Source organism: Lates calcarifer, linkage group LG20 (genome assembly GCF_001640805.2).
Source record: "Lates calcarifer isolate ASB-BC8 linkage group LG20, TLL_Latcal_v3, whole genome shotgun sequence".
Classification (NCBI taxonomy): Eukaryota; Metazoa; Chordata; class Actinopteri; family Centropomidae; genus Lates; species Lates calcarifer.
Window position 1 is genome coordinate 21,472,707 of NC_066852.1, and position 20,502 is coordinate 21,493,208.

Here is a 20,502-nt window from a genome sequence, read left to right on the forward strand (position 1 = left end):
GCCTTTAATTTTTATTTTAATACATAATTTCGGCTTATAAAAAATTACAGATTTCGAAAAATACTAAAATACCCCTGAAAACAGTAAACACACATAAATATTTGTCCAAAAATGCCTCTCGGTGGATGACGTGTATGTATGGGTCCTTCGGACTTCCGGGTGTGTATAAACAGGTTGCTAACGGAGTCGCCTCGTAAAAATGTGAGTTTTAGCCGTGTTTTGAGTAAAATTTCTTCAAGTATATCTCATATGAATTAGCCAACATGACGGTGTTAATGACTTTGACTTCATTTTCTTCATTAGGTCTAAAGTAACGTTTAAAATCACCCTGACGTCGGATCCCCGGCTGCCATACAAAGTGTGAGTACACTGACAGCTCAGCATTCACAGCTTTACACCTTAATACATTTTAGTTATGTATTTATTTATTCATTTTACAGAATTTAGTGAAGACTGGTTTCATTTTACCGTAAACACAAATCCTGATATTTTTGCTATTGTGGAAGTTGTGCTGATATACTTGACTAGAGCTACTTAAACTGTGGTCAATGAGAGAACATCTGTTAGTGTAAGGCTGTGATTCACATGCTGACACTGAATACACCAGCTAACGGTAACACTGACTCCCCGCTTTTGTAGTATTTTATTTTTATTGACTTCTTGTTACATACTTCTTGTTACATATTAAATAGACCTGACAGCTTAACTTACAGGGTGTCATCAATGAAAATAATGTCACTTTGTCGTTGAGCTCAATTATCTCTGTGACAGCTTTGAGTCCGGTGACATAACAATAACGACTACAACTCTGCATCATCAAAAGATTATAATATTACATTTTAGTTTTGTACAATACAAATGTGACAAAGGCAATAAATCAAAATGAGGCAAACGTAAAACTAATAAATAAAGTAATAAAGTAACATAGCAGCACAGAACAAATATAATTGTAAAATATTAGAAAGGTAGAACAACAAATTGTTTATACACATATGTATATAAATACATTCACAGAGCACTTTATTAGGAACACCATACTAATACTGGGTGGGGCTTCCCTTTGCTCTCAAAACAGCTTCAGTTGTTTGTAGCATGTATACCAAAAGATGTTGAAAGCATTCCTTTGAGATTCTAGTTCATGTTGACATGACTGCATCAGATAATTCCTGCATATTTGTCAGCTGCACATTCATGCTGCCAGTCTTTTATTTTACCACATCCCAAAGGTGTTCTATTGGATTCAGATCTTGTGACTGGGGAGGCCGCTCAAGTATGTTTTGTGACATGGTGTATTATCATAATGGAAGCAGATTGATGAAGCATTAGAAGTTGGTAAATTGTGGTAGTAAACGGAAGCACGTGGTCAGCAACAATACTCAGTGAGGCTGCTGCATTCAAATGATTGATTGGTGTGAAGTTTCCCAGAGTGTGCCAAGAATACATTCCCCACATCATAACACCACCACCACCAGCCTGGAGTGTTGACACAAGTCCGGTTGGGTCCATGGGTTCATGCTGTTGATACAGGATTCTGACGTTATGCTGCAGCAGATTTTAAGAGTCATCAGAACAGGCTATGTTTTTCCAGTCTGCAACTGGCCAATTTTGTTGAGCGTGTATCCACTGCAGCCTGGATTTTTGTACTTGGCTGACAGGACTGGATCTCTCTCTCTTTTTTTTCTTTTTTTTTTTAACCTTTAAAGGGCCCACTACATTATTAAAGGTTTTCCAGGTGATATACTTAGCAGACCATATGATAGTAAATAAGTTGGTTTCTGTTATTGTCCTGCAGATATTAGTACAGCTCTGGAAGGAGCCCAGTTGCTGCAGAAAACCACATATCTACTATAATTCAAAACAATATTGACAAGAGTGATAAAAATTAGACAAAAAATGTCACTTAAACTTTTGAGTGTCCTTTTCTCCATAGACTTTTTTTCATGCAGTGCATTTCAAATTTGCCAACAGAGCTTCACTTAGAATTTTGATTTATAAATTATCAAAAAACATTGCAAAATACAGAGTCCATGCAGGGTATTCTATTCTTAAAATGAGCACAGGGAGTCAATTTTTTAATGAAACTGGGCAAGGCCCCACTGCAGCGGTTAATGTCTTAGCATGAATAGAGGGATAATAATGATAGTAAATGAAGCATCATATTAGATCTGGCAGAGGACTGAACTGAGTGACTATTTTCATAATCACTGATCACATTCAAAGAGGCGATCTCTCACTCTTAGTGAAGACAGTATGGTGGTCTTTGTAATCTGACCTTTTACTGTCACTCACAGTAATGAAGTTTCAGTTCCTTTGTTCCTCTCTGGGTGACTAGCTGCTGTAGTGATTGTGTATAAGTCTGTAGATTTATTTTTTGTATGTCCTTTGGGGAAGGGGGGGTTTCACTCCCTGTTGAAAACTGTGCTGCAGGATTCATTAGAGAAGCATCCAATTGAAAGTGTGTAATTTATGCCATAAATGGTTTTATATCCTTTGAGAGAAATGACTCTGACAGAAGTAATGTTACACTCAATTGAGCCCTGCAAGAACATTTTCCTTATGTTTTCTCCTCTTTTCTGTGGAAGTCACAATGAATGATCCGCTACAGAGTTGCTGTTCTGGAGCTGTTAAGGTGCAAGTGTTCAGCCTTTCAACACTAAAGCAGCTCAGGTGCTTATGGATTGAATCTTGGATCAATAGGTCAAGAGATGACATTTTGTCATGTGGCAATGTGTCATGTGCTTTAAAAAGTACATTGTAAAAAATGGGGCCTAAAGTAAAGGCTTTTTATGTTTGATTTTTTGTTTTGTTTTTTAACAATCCTTTTTAATACACTGTTTTATTACAGCCTAAGTGTCCCAGAGAGCACGCCATTCACAGCAGTTTTGAAGTTTGCAGCTGAGGAGGTAAATTTACAGTTTGTTCTACACTACACTATAAATATGTATTCACCAACAGGTAGTGAGACTTGACATTAGTAGAGAAAATAACCAGTCCAAGTCTTAGCTATCAACATCACATGGGACTTCACTTGTCTAGCTGCATTTAGACTTAACATGCTGAACATGAATATGGATAGATGTGTGAACAGGTTTGAGATCAATTGCAGTGTCACCATTTACCAGTTTGTCCCTCACAGCACTGACAAATTTATTTTCCATCTGCTCAGTACATAACTTCGTCACAAATCTAAGTGCATATGTGCTGGTGTGAGACTTCTAAAGAAAGTAGTCTAGTGCAAGTAGGGTCTAATCTCAGTATGGTCTACAAAACTTGCTAAATATTAATAGTAATTATACATGACCTTTACTAAACCAAAATTAAGACTTAATGTTGTCAGTGTATTTTATTAAGTCTATACTTTCTTCCATTTTACACACATAAACATGCTGCAGCACTGTGGCTGAACACATCCTGTCAGAGGACTGTGGCTCCTGCTGTTGCTGCTGGCATGCTGCTTTTACGATGTGTAGACAGAGCGTTAACATGCTTCTTTAACAAACCTGCAAACTAATGGAATATCATTTCCATATTTGATGTCTGGCTTTGACTCCAAGACAACAAAGAGAGCCTTCGGAGTCAGATACTGTTTAACAATTTAACTAGTAAAAGAGCAAAGTCTTTAAAAGAATCAGTGATAGGGTTCAAAGAGATAGGGAAGCCTTATATGGTTACAAATTACAGAAACTTTATTTGCTGAAAGACTAAATGACTAAACATAGTAATCAACGGGGTGAATCAAACTCAGTGATGTGGTGAATTGAACTATATTTTATCCACCAATTTCATGCTACATCAAACCCAGCTCCATTAACGCCCATTCATTCTTGATCTAAACTGTATCTTGTGTGTGCTGCTACCTGGCAGTAGTTTGTTGAGCAGCACTTTGCTAACCCTATCGCCGCAGTGACAGACTGATTCCTCCATCCTTTGACTGCAAATCCCACCAGCCCACATCCCCCTCTGCTGAACACTAAAGTAGGACATGTATTGTGACCACACTGAGTGATTTTCTTCCAGAAATTCAAGCGTGGCTATCTTTCCCTCCGGCTCTGTGTGTGTGTGTGTGTGTGTGTGTGTGTGTGTGTGTGTGTGTGTGTGTGTGTGTGTGTGTGTGTACAGGCCCGAATTTGTGTGAAAACGCAAACGCGTGTCTGACGAGCGTGAAAGTTGGCAGACGAAAGCCTGAAAACAAAACACACTATACAGCATTTTTTTTTTCGCTTGTTTCACCAAGTTTGTTTCTGAAGACATTATAACTACAGCTCCAGTTTTGAAGTTGTCACCCAACAAAGTCAGTGCATCTCTGAGCGCTGACTCAGTGGATGAGACTTTCTGTCTTGATGATTTATTCACACTGTGTCTTCAGGCCAAGTGAAATAGGGTAGCAACATGTCCCTGATTATTTAACCAAAACATTTTAGTGTCTCTGAAATTCCTGAAATGTCGAGTAATAACTTCTGTAGTGAATTTCATGAATGGTGATTTCAGCGTGATAATCTTTCTCTGCTTCTTTTTCTCTTACAGTTCAAAGTGCCATCAGCAACCAGCGCAATAATAACAAATGGTGAGTCTGAGGGAAAAAGTCTTTTGCTTAATGATTTTTTGTTTGTTTAGCAAACTACTCCAAGCGCAAAAGTGACATGTTTACCAGCTTGACAGGTAGAAGTACTAGCTCACATCAGAAAGACCCTCATTCTGTTTGGAAACAGATAAGTATCAAAAGCTCAACACCAAGCTGGAAGGATTTGAGGGGATCAGAGGGTGTTTACGGCAATCTCTGAACTGCAGGGTGATGCTGGAAATAAAGTGAAGAATGAAATACTGTTGAGTCGGATAATAACTCTACCTGCAAACCTGCAAATTGTCACTTCATGATTTACTTAATAGTATGTCTGAAATACTAGATATAGTAGCTTTTATTTGTGAGATCTATTCAACCAAGGGAAAATCATTCAAGTCTTATCTTTCCTGCTACTGTACATAGACAGGTTCCTTCTGTATAGTCACAATGAGGGGATATGAGATGCCATCCACAACATCACAGTGCATCAGAATACAGTGATGTATTTTGACTCTAGTTCCTGACATTTTAAAGGAGGAAATTGTTTTTTTGTTTTTATTTTTTTGACTTCCAGGGGAATACAAATTGCTCTCTTTGGTCATTATTTACAGCAGCTTCACGAAGTGGCAGCCTCTGTATCTGCTGTTAATTCTGCATGACCTTTATTGATCTGTATCCAAATGCTGATGCCACTTATCTCTTCTCCTAAACCCCGCTAACACACGTTTCTAATTGCCAGAGACACATGAGAGACAAGTAAGTTAGCAAATTAGAGCCTAGAAAAAACAGAAATTAAAGATGCAAGATGCTGATATTTAAAAATATATATCACATATCTTACTTGCTATCAGTATAACTTTGTAATTCAGCTGGTGATGAGGTGATGATTTGACTTGATTATTTCATTTAGAACATGAAGTATTGAGGCTAAAATTAAACGAAATTCAAGCAGTTTGAACTGGCTGCCAAAATAATGGAAAGAGTTTCTGGACATGGTTGTCTATAACCTGTAAAATGCAAAAAATATTCAGCAGGATTCATCCAGGTACAGAACAGTTGTACCCACAGCCATAGTAATCAATGGAACAAATTACAGTAAATTGTCTTTGTGGCTGAAAATTGTCAGCTTAACCATTGTTCCTCACAATTAAACCACATAAAAGCTGATGATGTTTTTGTTTACCTCTTCTCTGTACTGACTGTATTATAGGAGAGAGAGACAGAGAGAGAGACCGGGGGGGGGGTTAGAGACCGTTCATAACCAGTGTGCCTGATGTATTTTCTCACGTACTGTGGGTTAGTCATAAATACATGACATTTTTACAAGGCTGTGGGAACATATTGGACATACTTTTTGAGTGTTGTCAGAGAGCACTGAGATAAGATTTGTGTTGAAATGGCTGAGATATGACTGCCATGTTAAATATGACTTTTTGTTTTATCGGTGCAGAATTAATGACTGGTCTGTTATTATTCCAGATATAATTGCCTGCTGCTGAGTCCCTGTCTCATTTTTGTTGCCTAGTGCAACATCATTATGGATAAACTGGTGATATTGTAAATTGTCTCTTTTTTTTTTTTATCTCTGTGCTTCTCATTTGCATGACAATCTTTTCATTTTACATTGTGTTGTGTTTTTTTTTTCTGTCACTGTTGCCGTGCAGATGGAATAGGAATCAACCCTGCCCAGACAGCAGGTGAGTTATTACATCGCTTTGGAGCTCATGCTTCAGAAAAAAACATTTTAGGTTTTCTGTCCCCACAAAAGCCACTCTAGATGGTGTGAGATGTTGTTTTTCATAATCAACCTCAGGGCTCTCTTTTAAGCTCTTTGCAACTTGTCAGTGTGCTTTCATCAAAGCATGAATAACCAAAGGCGTTAATATAGAACTTAAATAAAGCCTGTTTCATAATGCACTTTGGTAATGCTTGTAGCAAGGCATTGATAATAAAATTAATAAGATTACATTGATAAAGCCCCAAGAGGCAGTAACATCTGTGGGTGGTTCCACAAAAGAAAGCAAAGAAATGTTAAGGCTTAATGTGAAAAGCCTTTCTTGAGGTAATGTAATAAATCAATCAGGGATAATGATCAGGGTTATTTAAGTCTGAAGTTTAAACAGCCAAGTTAAATTTCTATTAGTGGATGTAAAAGACAGGCCAAAGAGGAGCATATGTCTGTGTTAAAATATTATTGTTTATGGTCATTAATGGTTTCTATTGGAAGAATTCGATACATGCAAACAATTAAATTTAACAAAATTGTCTTTATCTAAACCAGGTAACTGCACAGACACACAGACTTTCAGCAGCTGTTAAATCAAACTAAATAATACATACTATGGTCTCGTTCTGTAGAGCTCAATCTCAACAAAGATTCAAAATTGTGCATTCAACAAGAAACCCTGAGAAATAAACGTGTGCATGATGTTTGTGTGTGTGTGACAACAGGTCGTTTCAAAAACCTCAAACTAAAAATAGCAATAGTGTGTGAACCACAGAGGTGGAGGGCCAGGTTGTCACTGTGACAAACTGCCCTGCAGAGTAATAACAGTCACATTAGAGGAGTGTGAGTGTGTGTGTTTGTGGTTCATGTGAGTGTGTTTCCAAACTGTTACCGTTTCAGAGCTCCACACGTATAGTCTCGCTTTGGCGCTTCACTTCTTTCACTCTCTCTGAGCTCTTTCCCTGTTCCCTCCAGATATAAAAACACAGTCGCCCAGGAGAGTGGTGTGGATGGGCAGGCGAGTGTGAGTGACATATGTGTGCGAGTTATTTTTTGTGCGTGTCTGTGTTTTTGAGAGCGAGAGAAGTGAGTAAGTGAGTCTCTTTTCAGCAGCTTGAAAAAGTTACGAGACAATTTTTACTCAGTGTCCGTGATACCGTTCTATACTGCCTCCCAAATAAGCTGCAATACGTAGAGTATATTTGATATATTGCCTACCCCTACCACTAACCATACCAGCTTGGCACAATATTGCAGTGATATACACTAACTCTGAGATGGGCAGTAATGAATACCAGTTAAATTGTAAAATAGTTGAAAAACTAAAACAAGAGCCAGGGAGTCCAAACTAATGATGATCCCTTAGAGTATGAAAATCTTTGTGGACTAACCACACCCAATCTGTACATGACCAAAAAAGGTAATGCATGATAGTAAGCCTTTCCAGGAGTTTACTCTGATACGATAAGTTTCTGTGGTAATGTAACTTGAGTTTAATGAAACCTGTTTTGTGGAACTGAATTCCCCAAAAATAAGCCTGAATTACCAAAATAATCCAAACTTAACTGACTATCTCAGTGTTTTAGGAGGCCGCAGAGTTGTTAGTATGGAAATGGTGTTTACGCAGTCATGAATATGGATGCAGTGCCCCAAGATACAGTATTTAATGTTAAATTAATTAACTAGCTGTTTAGTCAGAAATCGTTTGACTTTAGATTCCCACATTATTGCTGAGCCCTGGTGAATCACTTTTTCTCTGTGTCAGCCTCCGTTGTGTTTCCTTGAGGTTCATACTTTAAGTGTAGCCCACCTCTCCTTATGTAAGTCATCGTTTTCAACAAAGAAAGTTAACAGATGGCTGAGTTTTCTGCATAGAACAGGATAAGGTAATATCTGCTTTGACCAAAGGCAAGATTGGGTCTTTTCTGCTAAGAAAGGAAATGAGCGATGAGCATTCACAACAGCTTTTTATCTGTGCAACATTCATGCTGTGTGCTGCCAAGAATAGCCTCAGTTCAGACACCTCTGTCAGATTGCCTTTTTTCACCCACTGCAGCCACTCTACCTCATGTTCACAGGATTGAGTACACGGCGGAAACTGATCCGATGTAATTTTACAACCTTTTTCTCTTCACACATCTTTATAAGGCCAATTTCATACATTTCCTGCAGCATCACAGAGGTGCACTCACGCTGATGGTCCTGGGAAATGAGTTGTGCGTATGATCTTGCCACAATTTCCAGGTGAATTAACTAATTAATGAATGAAATTACCATCTGTGGTTCCATACTGCAGTATTAGAAATTATTCAAATGAAATCACTATGTGTGTGCTCACTAAAATACACATGATTTGTGAATGAATAGTTACTATAGATAGTCAGATAGGCTGAAAATTAGGGGTTAGGAAATTATTTTATCTTTCAGTTTAGACATCTCGTTTAACAGTTAAACCAAATATGTAACTACCCAATTTGTGTCCAACTATGTGAACAAATCTATGAGTAGGAATTAAAGATTGCAGTTACTATAATCTTTATATTAAGATAATTTGATAGTTATTTTAACAAAATCAAACTGTTCATCACTGTTTCTGAACAAATCATCTCTAAGAGTAGAAATCATATCCTCTGAGAAAAGTCCAAGTTTCTCTCCCAGCACAGGAGCTGACATGTTGTTTGCACTGTAGCAGCAATAGTGACTGTAAAACCCCCCATTAAAGCACACAGATTATAAACTGTGATCTTTATGTGGTGCTCTGTGCTGTGTTGCAGGGAATGTGTTTCTAAAACACGGCTCAGAGCTTCGCCTCATTCCCAGAGACAGAGTGGGAGGACAAGGAGACTGATGTTGCTTTTCCTCGTTGACGGCATAATGACTCACCCCAGCAGAATCATATAACACTTGAGACCCAGGAAACACCTCAGCGTGTGTCATATTTATTTTCTGGCCCACAACTGACAAGTGACTCACATGAGAATATGTATGTTTAAACTTGATGATGACATGCACTCACACTTGCATGCCCCCCTGCATCTTCATTCTCAGTCAAGTTTTCTTTTCATCTGCAAGTGTAGTTGCATCAAAAGATTAGAATGACATCAGCTTCAGATCAAGAGATACCGAGTATTTAATATACATAAACACAGCAGCTGCACCCTGGGAAGGAGTTTAGTTTAAGATTAAGAAACAATGTCTCAACAGTTATAGTTTTTGTATCTTTGTAAATGACAATAAACAAACAGTATAACTAACAGTACATGCCTATTTTGCAGTGTTTACTTTTATTATTAGTTGCATTGTAATATGGTATTGTGAGAAATTAAGTTTTTTTTTAAGTATATGTTTAATTTTAAGGACCTTTATCATTATATTATGTGGCTGTTGATGCAGGTAAAATGTCTGTTCACTGTAAATCTCTTTGTCAGGCACCTGTTGTTTGAGTAGTATTAACTGGACTTGCATCATGGATCTGTACTGAACTTGTATTGTGGACCAGATTCTTCCACAACTAGAAGAAGATATCTACAGATAATAATATTTTGGCTAATGTAAAGAAATGTGTTTTCTCACATGTTACACTGAGCAGGCACGTGGATCTTTGCTGCCCTCTGTCAGGTTATATTCTATCGTCAGTTTGTATACACCATAAATGCCTTGCTTCTGTATTCCAAACCATGTCTTATGTCCCATCTTCACACAATAAATATAAAAAGATTACCCCATGTAATCTACACTTTTTGATATGCACTGCTTGCTTAATTAGGAGTTGAGGAGCAGGTGGTGAGAAAACAGGGCAGACAGCCAAAAAGCTCAGACTGAAATGCAGAGGCCTCAGAGAAAGTGACAATAGCTATGACACAAGTTGGGCTCGTCCAACATCTAAAACACTGGTTTTCATCTGGGAAATAAATTAAGTGTTTGATTGCAGTTTTTAGTCCAGTGTCTTTGCTTTTGGCAGAATCTGCTTGCAAAAGTCTCCAGATTGCTCACATCCAAAACAAAGCAAAAGCGTGACTAATAGGTAGACCAGGAGTTTGTGCTTATTGTTCCTCTGACTGATTAATGAGGGAGAGCAGTTGACTATCCCCTTCACATTCATCATTATCATCTGAGAAGGTCTGAATCATTTGTTTCTGAATTGGCTCTCTTTTTTTTTCCACCCTGAAAAAACAAAAAATGCATGCTTGGTAAAGAAAAATGGGCAAGAGAGAATAATGGAGCGTGCGTACTTTAATACAGAAGAAGCAGCACACCGTCGTGTCTCACCATCCATTAGGATGCAGACTCAGATGGGGGGAGGAGCAGGAATGCCATCACAAATGGATTTTCTCATTTATTTTAATCAAAGTCACTGCTGGGTGCATTCACCAGAAATTTACTTCTGAAATGGAAAAAGATCACAGAGTGCCTTGGATGCAGCAGAGTGCTGGCCTTGGTGCTCTGATAAGATGCTTAATTACTGCAGTTGTTTGTAAAATAATATGCACATACAGGCATTACATATACCTTAGTAAAAATTTCAGTTAAAATCTTTATGTTTTAGGCAGGGTGGATGGCTGTTTTCAGGCCCAATACTTGATATTTTTACACACTGACTAAATACAAGACAAAAGATAACATGGATTAATTCAAATTAATAAAGTAAGATATCAGCTCATTTCATCACATCCTCTGATTTTGTGCTCTTTTAGGCATGAAATTAAAATTTCACTCTTAAACAAAACAGCTGCCGCACTTTAATCTTTACGAGCAATGAAGTAGAAAGATGCTCTATAATCACATTTCAGGCTGAGCTCTCTGTCCTGAGCCAAGTTTAGGATGAACTGCTGCACACACAGGCCCATGGCTCACGTAGCTGCCTGGCTCAAGTGCAGACTTACACAAGAGGAGAACTGTCTTCTGATCCACTTCTGTATCGGCACCAGCACCTTTCCAGGCTCCAGCAAGCCCATCATGGCTCCCAGGAAAAATCTTCTCAGGCAGCCTCCATAAAGACAAATGATACAACACAGTCTGTAGGCCCTGTGGTGGAACAGATCCTCTGGGCAGATGATGATCTGGCTTGGAGTCACTGTGATTGTGAGAGTCCTCCAGTTAAGAGGAGACAATGCAAAGAGAAACTGAGGAGGGAACGTGTGTGTAGCTGTGGGCTGATTCATCGTTTTTGATGATAAATGGGAGAAATTAGAGGAAGTTTTAGTGGGTGGTCAATTGGTGTGAGCAGGTCTGCCCTCCACTGCTCTCCACCCATCTGTTTTTGTCTACATAATCAGACACCAGTTTCTCCTCAGAGTGCAGCATTGTGGGTGGTGGAATGTGTCCCCTGCTCAGCCTCTTGCCCTTGCACCTGTATGAAGTCAGACAGATGTGTAAAAAAGAACTACAGAATAACTCTACTGCACAACAGCTGTCAAGCAACACATTTTCCAGAATGAATACCACCTGTTGAAACAAATTTTATAACCCATTTTATAACCAAAACTTAACACACTGATTGATAGATTGATTGATCTGTCTTGCAATCAAATAGAGCTCATGATGTGAGATGATGAATGGTTTGAAGCCTCCTGCAGTGAGTGTTTTTTGTGTTTCAGTCTGAAGATGGCAGACATGCAGAGGAACAGGGGACAGGATGCTGACGCAGGGATGACAAACTAGTATTGACTGATGTGTGCATGAAGCTGTGTGTGTGTGTGTGTGTAATTGTGTGTGAGGAACAGATACAGGAATCAAGACCCACTTGCTATAAGATGGGTGTTCCCACTGACACCTCCATCTTCTTTGCCCCAATCCTTTGTGCCCCCACTGTTTTATAAACGACATGTTGAACGTGCCCCTTGGCCTCCCATTAAAGGCAGCCAATCTAAAATGAGATCTGGTGGTCCTCCACATACGCAGCACAGATAAGACCAGTGCTGTGGCCACAGGTCAGTGAGCCATATCAAGACAGAAATGGGGAACTAGGGAGTGGAAACAGCCCCCCTCTGACAGCCCATCCAGCTCATTTTCACTTCATTCCCACACATCTGTCACTCAAACACCTGCAGCACGTGTGCGTCTGTGTGAACAATGTTCCAAATCAGCTGGAACTTCAGTCACCACCAGCCAGATGGTATCACACTTCAGGGATATTGATAAAAAGCCATTTGAGGTTCCACATCAAGATTATTTAATTATATTAATGACCTAATTCTGCCCCCTTCTGTCTTAAAATGAGTACAGCAGCTGGAGGAAAATCCCACAAAGGAGCATAGATATTGTTAAGCTGCTCTGATTCATGTTCTTGTATTTCTTCCTCTGCAGAATGACAGCTAATTAATCTTGATGGAGCACAGATATTTAGGCAACTAGCATACTTCGACATGCTGCAATTTTCTCTAATTCAGCAATGAGATGGAACACTCCACATATCCCAGCCAAGAGGAAGATACTTCTTTATCATATATCTGATATCCTCAGGGCTAAAGTAAGATAATGTGTGCTCTCTTGGTTTATATCAAAACACATCCAAACCCAGGTTTTATCATTCTCAGCTGTACATATTTGTGTACAAATCCTGTACATGGTTTCCCTTTCCTGTGTCTTTTGAAATTAAAGATGTTAATATTCAACTCAGTGTTCACAGTGCGATTCTCAAATGCAAATGGATTTGTGACTGATGTAAATTTTGATATCCAACCAATGTGTTTTTAAGAATAAACCTGTCAGCATTTATAACACATCTTGTAGAGAAAAGGCCCACACACATGCTCTTCAGACGCAAAATGATCCATTTATTTCACATCCAAAAAAATGACTCATCAACCTACTATCTGATGAGTTCATGGAAAATACCTCCAGCCTCTTACCACCTCTCATCTTCTTGGCCATTGCTGTATTTGATAGCCTGTTTAAATCTCTAGAATCACACATAAGCTGAAGATGATGATCCCACAATCAAAATGTTCCCTCTGCTTTCACATTTTAACACTATGTCACCTTCTCACTATGAAGTGAATCAATCCTTCCATCCTTGAATCTGAAGATCCTCTTTTGTAAGTGTGCAGAACTTCATGCAGGTACTTGCTGATTGTGGGAATTGCTAGACTTTTCTCTATAATGCTTGTATGTTGTCATTTGGCACATGAATAAAACTGAGTTGATTTGAATTGAATTCTTTCTGTGACGGGGTTGTTCACCTTGGTTACGAGCACCTGGTCCTCTTCTTTGTAAGCGTTTCTAATATATATTGTATGTTATGATCTATGATATAAGACCATAAACTTATTTAGCAATAAGCAGCACTGACATGTTGTATGACAACGTTATAAGCATATGATCCTCTACTGAAATGCTAATTCATTAAATGTACAACCAGTGACAAGATTGTGCTGTGATTTTACAGCATCTGCAGTGTTTTTCAAATGCAAAAGGGGAATGAAAAGCATTTAAAAGTTGCCTCGCTCCTTAAAGTTAAGTGGTCTCCTAAATCTGTTGAGGCAGTCCAAGAGCTAATCTTTTATAATCCCCTCTTTCTTTGTATCTTTTCTCTCTCTCCACCAACTTTCTGCACCGATGTGTATAAAAGGCTTGTGGGAGTGTTAATAAACCGCTTGGCGAGTGTGTTTTAAAGGACACAACAGCCACAGGCGAGTTTTAGCTTGTTCGTGGTATATCCATGAGGCTTCGTCAAAACAGAGAGAGCAAAATCTTAGCCTCTACTTTTTAGTCTCAGTGATAGCACGCTGCATGTGTGTGCAGAGATATAATTTAGAGCTTCACGGCTACTTTCTCTGCCTTGTTTTGCTCTTTTTTGCCATGCTAGCAGTGTAGCTCTGTGGATGGCAATGTCCCTCTGTCTCTGTCCAGACAATTGGATGGATTGGACCTTCGTGGTCCTCAAACTGTGATTTCTGCTGACACTGGTGACCCCCTGATATTTCCTGTGACATTTCCTCTAGAATAAACTTGAGATTGAATGAGCATGAAATTTAGTACAGATATCCATGGTTCCCATGATGCTAAATCCTAGCAGGACTGGTGATCTCCTGACTTTCCCTCTATCACTACAAGCAAGTTGACATTTGTGGTTATATTGAAAAATCTTGACAACTTGGATGGATTGCAATGAAGTTTGGTATGCATTCATATTTCCCTCAGGATGAATCGGAATCTCTTTGGTGATCCTCTGAGATTCTTCTTTAACAGGCAGCATAAACGTCACGTGAATATGTGTTCATCCAATGGGAGCCAAATATTCTCTGAGAATTTTGTTTATTACTAAGAGTTACTAGCACTGATTGGGTCAGTTAAAGGGGCATTGCGCCAATTTTAAATTCAGTTTTATGAAGATCTCATATATAGACAGATTTTTAACAGAAAGTCTGCATTAAAAACTGGAGGTGTGGGATTTAAAAGAAGCTGGTATTTAGGAGGGAGGGGACTAGAGAGACTAAAAAGTCTGGATATCACTTTTATTTTCTAAAATATGTCTTTTGTGAATCCCCCAACGTTATGGAAATGTATTTCTAAATCACTATAGTATCCTTTTTTCATTGTTTACTGGCTAAATCCTGCTTTCCTTCATTATCATCCCTGGTTAGTTTAGTCTCTCTGTGGGGAGTTAACCTTTCTCAGTGAGCGTCTGAGGATAATGTTGGCTTTAAGCAGTACTGTATAATTTAGACATCACATTTTATTGATTATATATTTCATATGTTTCTCTTTGTATTAGCAGCTCCTCATCTTTCACTTCCTCTCACTCTGCAGTGCATAGTGAGAAATGAGAAGCACAAGTTCATACCACAAGTGGTACAATTTTGACACAGGTGAGTCTGCCACACAGTTTCTGTGAAATCTTATGTGACATCTAATAAGATAAATGCAGCAGTCTGAGCACCTGAGCAGTCTTCCTTCACTGACAGAGATCTCACTGGTGCAGCAATATTAAATGTCAGGGAGTCTGTGTGCATTTTTGTGTCTGTGTTTGTGTATGTGTGTGTGAACAGCAAGTGTCAGAGGACAAGGAATAATTCATTGGAACAAAGGGAAGAGTAAAGGGAAAGGGTGTCACACAGAATGCTGTTAACCTTCAAACCAGCTGCACTGTCTGTTCTGAGTCTGAGTTCAGCTGTGACAGCTGAAACTTTGTTATTAGGCACTTAGACTCTCTCTCTCTTTTCTTTTACGCCTGTCTTTAAAGTGCTGCTTTCACACAGCTCCTATGTTGTATTTATCTCAGTGAGGTGGACAGAGAGAGCAGATCAATGCCTGTAATGTCAAATGTCAGGGTGAAAATCCTCACTGGAGTAAGCATGCAAATTAAACATGGATTTGTGTGTGTGTGTGTGTGTGTATCAGCTGAGGACTTTGATGTGCTTCTACAACTTTCTTAATACCCTACATGCATAAAATGTGCTAACCCGCTGATTCTGTTTATCACTCACAGCCTTGAGCCAGCTAAAACTTTAATATCCATGTCATGATCAGTGGAAATGATTCAGTTTAACACAACACTGGGATGCCTGAGAAAATAAGTTCTGATGCTTAACCCATTGCTGCGTTACCCTCATTTTTCCCTCGGTGCAGCTTGATAAATGTCACCGCCTGATAACCTATAGCACTTTACTCATGAGCCGATTCCTGGAATGCTGCTGCTGCTCTTCACCACCAGAGAGCAGTAGTTGATTAAAAAAATAACACCATGACTTCCCCTGACTATTCAGATGTTAATTGAGGCGGCATTGAAATTATTGATTTGGCTTATTCATATTATTCAGTGGATGTTTCTTTACTTTTCCTCACAACACTGGAATCTTTTGTTGGTGCCATAGGATGGAAGTTCATCTGCAAGAGAGCATTTAACCAGCCTTAGCTGCATCTACAGTATAACTACAGTGTGCAGTAAGTAATTAATATTTAGTCTCAGGAATATAAACAGTTTAATTTGCTCTTCTCTGTGGACCTTGTATTTTCATCTGTGCTTAAACTCAAAAAGGTTTATATAAAAATAGAAAGCAATTAAAATGAAAGCCTTGAAAATATACTGTACTAGGAAGCTCAGAATGTTTCATTGGTTTAAAAAGTCTTCTCTTCTCTTCTCATATTCATCTTTCATCCAAACTACAATTCACACTAACGAGAAAATGCTGTAAAAGTACTGCAACAAATGTTCACCTCCAACAAGCCACGAGAGCTGACAACACCCATTGCAAACTGACACTGCCTGCAGGGCTGAGGGCTGAGCGCTTTGTCTGATGCATGATGGAGTGTGGCAGGCTTGTCCCCTATTAGACTCATCACCTCTGTGAAATCACATGAAATAGAGAGAATATGCTCTGCAGGGGGCATGTCACAGAGCCAACCAGCTGGAAATAAATTCCACACACGAGCTGTAAACAAGTCATTAAAGCCTAATCGTTCAGTATCGAGGGCTGCTCCAGGTTTAAGGTACAAAACGCAGTGGTGAATATCAACCTGGGAAATACATTTTGCAAAACTACAGTGGCTGATATTCCTGAAAGTGGTGAAATGAAATGGATGAAAACTAGTGTCTTTTTTTCACAAGCTGTAAAGTGGCAAAGCAGTTCATTGAAAGTCTTGATTGTCACTGAATGACTTTTCTTACATTTTCTCAGGGCAATTCATCTGGAAACAGATTCACAGATACAACAGATATTTACCCAATTTCCCTCTAATTTATGATAATAACCTTTTTCCTGTAACTGAAAGTCAAAAGACCACAGGAGCATTGTCATCTGTAAATGTAAATGAGTGTGTGAGACGCAGGAGCAAACTGGCAGTTTCACCAGACGGTAAACGTTTACCAGAATGGCACTTTGTGTAAACTCACATGGTCATTGTGCTCATGATTACAGAGCAGTGGAGGCACTGAGATGCCTGTTTAGAGAAAATAGTTCCTGGTGTGTCCTCTGAATGCCTGCATTTTCATGACTGCAATATGGGAACAAAGACGGACCAGATGTGAATCTGTACGTGTTTGTACGTCCTTGTGTGAATGTGTGTGCGAGGGGTGTGAGGGGGTAAGGGGTGGGGGGTTCCCATCACACTTTCAGCTGACCCAGACAAGAGGTAATTGCAGGCTGGATCCACAGTGAGGTAAAAACAGTGGTTTTGCATGTCGAGCCATCACTTTTATGCGTTGGCTTCCTCAAGAAGCGACAGGTTCTGTGCAGTTATGGAGATAGTGAGGATGCAGCAGTGAGTGACAGGAGGCCCACTCCTTTCATTGATGTGTAGTGTTGAAAACATGAGAGTAACAGCTGTGTTGTCAAAAACAAAGGTGCTTATTAAGCTAAATGACCCCTTCTAGAAGAGAGTTACATTACATTACTAAATTATTATTCATGGCACACATTGATATGTACAGAGCATTTTAATGTTTTAGCTGGTTGAACAAGAGCTACATCACATACTGCTGTGCAGTTTAAACTATGGCAACATATCATATTTTATAAACTGATCAAATATTTTATGAATAAAGTGTGCAGAGTAAGTAGACCTGTTAAAATATAGTAAAGGAAATTTAGTGAAGAAGTGTGAAGTAGCAGAAGGTGATAACACTCAAGTAAAGTTCAAAGTCTGTGCCTTAAATAGATTCACTGTATAAATAAATTCAAACAGTGAATTATTTTTGGGGGTCAGGGGTGACTTATTTAATATTTATTGAAGTGCGACCGGGAGTGATGTCCTCCTTAAGTGATTTTTAAAAAATCTAACCACTGTACTCAAGATATAAAACATGCACTCACTTCCCGTTGGATCAAAAAACTAATTTTGTGCATGGACTCGAAACACTGCTCGACATCAGCAAAAGCATGTTGCCTAATCAGAGACAAATGAGAGGGAGAAAATGTTCCCAGGAAAATATCCTGTGTTCTTCTGCTGCCGCACTCAGCTTTGTCACAGCATCAAAGATTAAAACTCCTACCTCTTGATTCTGGTGGGACAGAGGTGTGTGGGTGGTGTGTGTCTAACAAACAAACCAAGTTTTCCATAGTGTGGCACAGTCGCATTTTAGTGGCTCAGCCTTGCTGAGAATCTCCATTGTTTTCCTAGAGGTTATTTTTGGACTTTTATGACGGCTTTTTAATGGTTACATCTCCTGGTAACAAGATAAAGCCATTTGCCATGGCTTGTAATGGTGAATCTGGGTCCAGCTCATCACAAAATGACTTCAAACAAATTAGCTTTTATTTTAAGAAAGTTTTTTGTCATCTGTGGCACACATGCCAAGATTTTATGCAAATTCAACAATGTGATGGGCTCCTAACCCTCATACTGTCTCATTACATGACAGTTTTGAGTCTCTCTCATTCCCATCCATGTAGGCTCAAACCCCAGAATCTCCACGTGCGGCCTTATCACGGCAGAGCAGCTGCTGTGCAGAAGGAGCCCAACATCCCAAACTCTATGAATATGTCATAAATCTGGGGCTGGACTTTCCAAAAGTTTCAAAGTGCTTGGTAGGCGATGGAGATGAGCTGCAAGGGATGAGCCAGAGTTTCTGCGCTAATTAGTCAGATGGGAACAGAGCATAATGTTTGTGAAATGCTAGACATCCAGGGAGTCCGAATAATAAGCATCACTTATAAACAGGTGCCATCACGTGGATTCCCTTATATGTTTTTCCATGGAAAATGATTTTGTGGGAAACAAACATTATAGCTTAAAGTTCCAGGTGAAAATGTTCACTACTCTCTAATTTTGCCAGCCTAATAACAATCATTTTTACATCCCTCCTTTGTTCCTCATCACTCCCTCTGTCTCTCAGCAGACTTTAATACTCAGTATAATCTGTCTAAATGTGCTCACTTCTCACAGAGCAGATCTAACACACATGCATCTGAGTGGTGTCTCTCATGTAAACCTGCAAGAAGAATGTTCCAGCACATATAAAGAATATGACAGCTGGAAAAGCTGGGGGTGCCATGTACTTTGAAATAACAAGGAACTAGAAACCCTCTAATCACCTGGCATTTTAAACGTGGGTGGTGGAGAGTCAAGAACAAAATGTAGTCACAAGCAGCACTTCTGACGTTCAGGCTTATGTACGAGAATTTTAAAGACTAAAGGCTGTCAGGTTTGTGAGAGCAGCTTTTCAAATATTCATGCTTGAAACTTATAGCCAGTTTCATAGCAACAGGAAATTTCTTCAATTGACGTATAGCGTCTATATATATTTGCATGAATTGTCACATATTCACAGTGCAGTTGCTCCGCCCATCCTTGACGAGCCTCCTAAAACGTACACTATGTTTCTCAGACACTGTACAACTTTTTGCACAAACTTCTTGCTGACTTGTATTTGATCAATGGCAGCCATGCTTTTCATTTGACTGAGACTGTTGCCAAATCCCTCTGCACAAATGCTAAATATTAGAATAAAAAAAGAAGATATTGAGCAAAAAATTTTAAACGATTACATCAAAAAGCCTGTTTGCAGAGCAGCAGGAGAGAAGGGTTTATTCGCTCATGACTTAGCCTTGACAGATGTTTCAACTTGCTGTACAAATTCCCCCTAAGGACCACCGTGGTCTGTCACTGACAACTGAATGTGTATTTTACATCCCAACGCTGCTGCTTATGGCAATATCTTGGATTCTGTTTTTTTGGATTATACTGTGGTTTACTGATCTAGTCTGACAAGGACAGGGTCATTCTGTCTCTCTCATTCTGGCTTTTACAGTTTTTTTTCCCCCCTTTCTTGCTTGAGGGAAGGTCAAGATGTTTCCCAGGCCCATGTACAGCTACTTATTCACCACAAAATTAACTACAAAAACAAGCAAAAAAATGGATGATTGTATTCATGGATATGGAATTAACAGCCCAGTCTTTCAGTTTTATCGGCGTATTAACGCTTTAGCTTTTTGCAGGAGGTGTGGAGGAGGACTGTTAAGCCAACACTAACAGTGCTCTAAGGCTTGTACAAGTTTGTTTGACCAGTATCGTGTCTCGTATCTCATGTATTGTGGCCATGTCTTGTATAACTGCTCCCCTTTTTGTTTTGTTTTAGCACTCCCTGTTCATAGTTTTATAGTAAAAATTTCTGTAAAAATCACTTTCAGACTCTGTTGATTTTTGTAAAACTGATTATACACAAGAAATACCACAATCTGCAAAATCTTCTGTAGTTACTGGACATGTTTAAATGAACTTTTAGGGCTTCACTGGACAGTTTGATATTCAGAAATATTTGGGTAGAGAGAGAAAG

General features: G+C 39.1%; 1 protein-coding gene across 1 annotated transcript; it reads left to right on the forward strand.

Moving 5' to 3' along the window:
• The first annotated feature begins 108 nt into the window (after positions 1-108).
• ufm1 (ubiquitin-fold modifier 1) lies at positions 109-10,007 on the forward strand. Its single transcript, XM_018692350.2, has 6 exons — positions 109-201; positions 304-360; positions 2,846-2,903; positions 4,525-4,564; positions 6,226-6,258; positions 9,062-10,007. Coding segments are annotated over exons 1-6 (264 nt in total). The 5' UTR covers positions 109-199; the 3' UTR covers positions 9,136-10,007.
• The last annotated feature ends 10,495 nt before the right edge of the window (positions 10,008-20,502 follow it).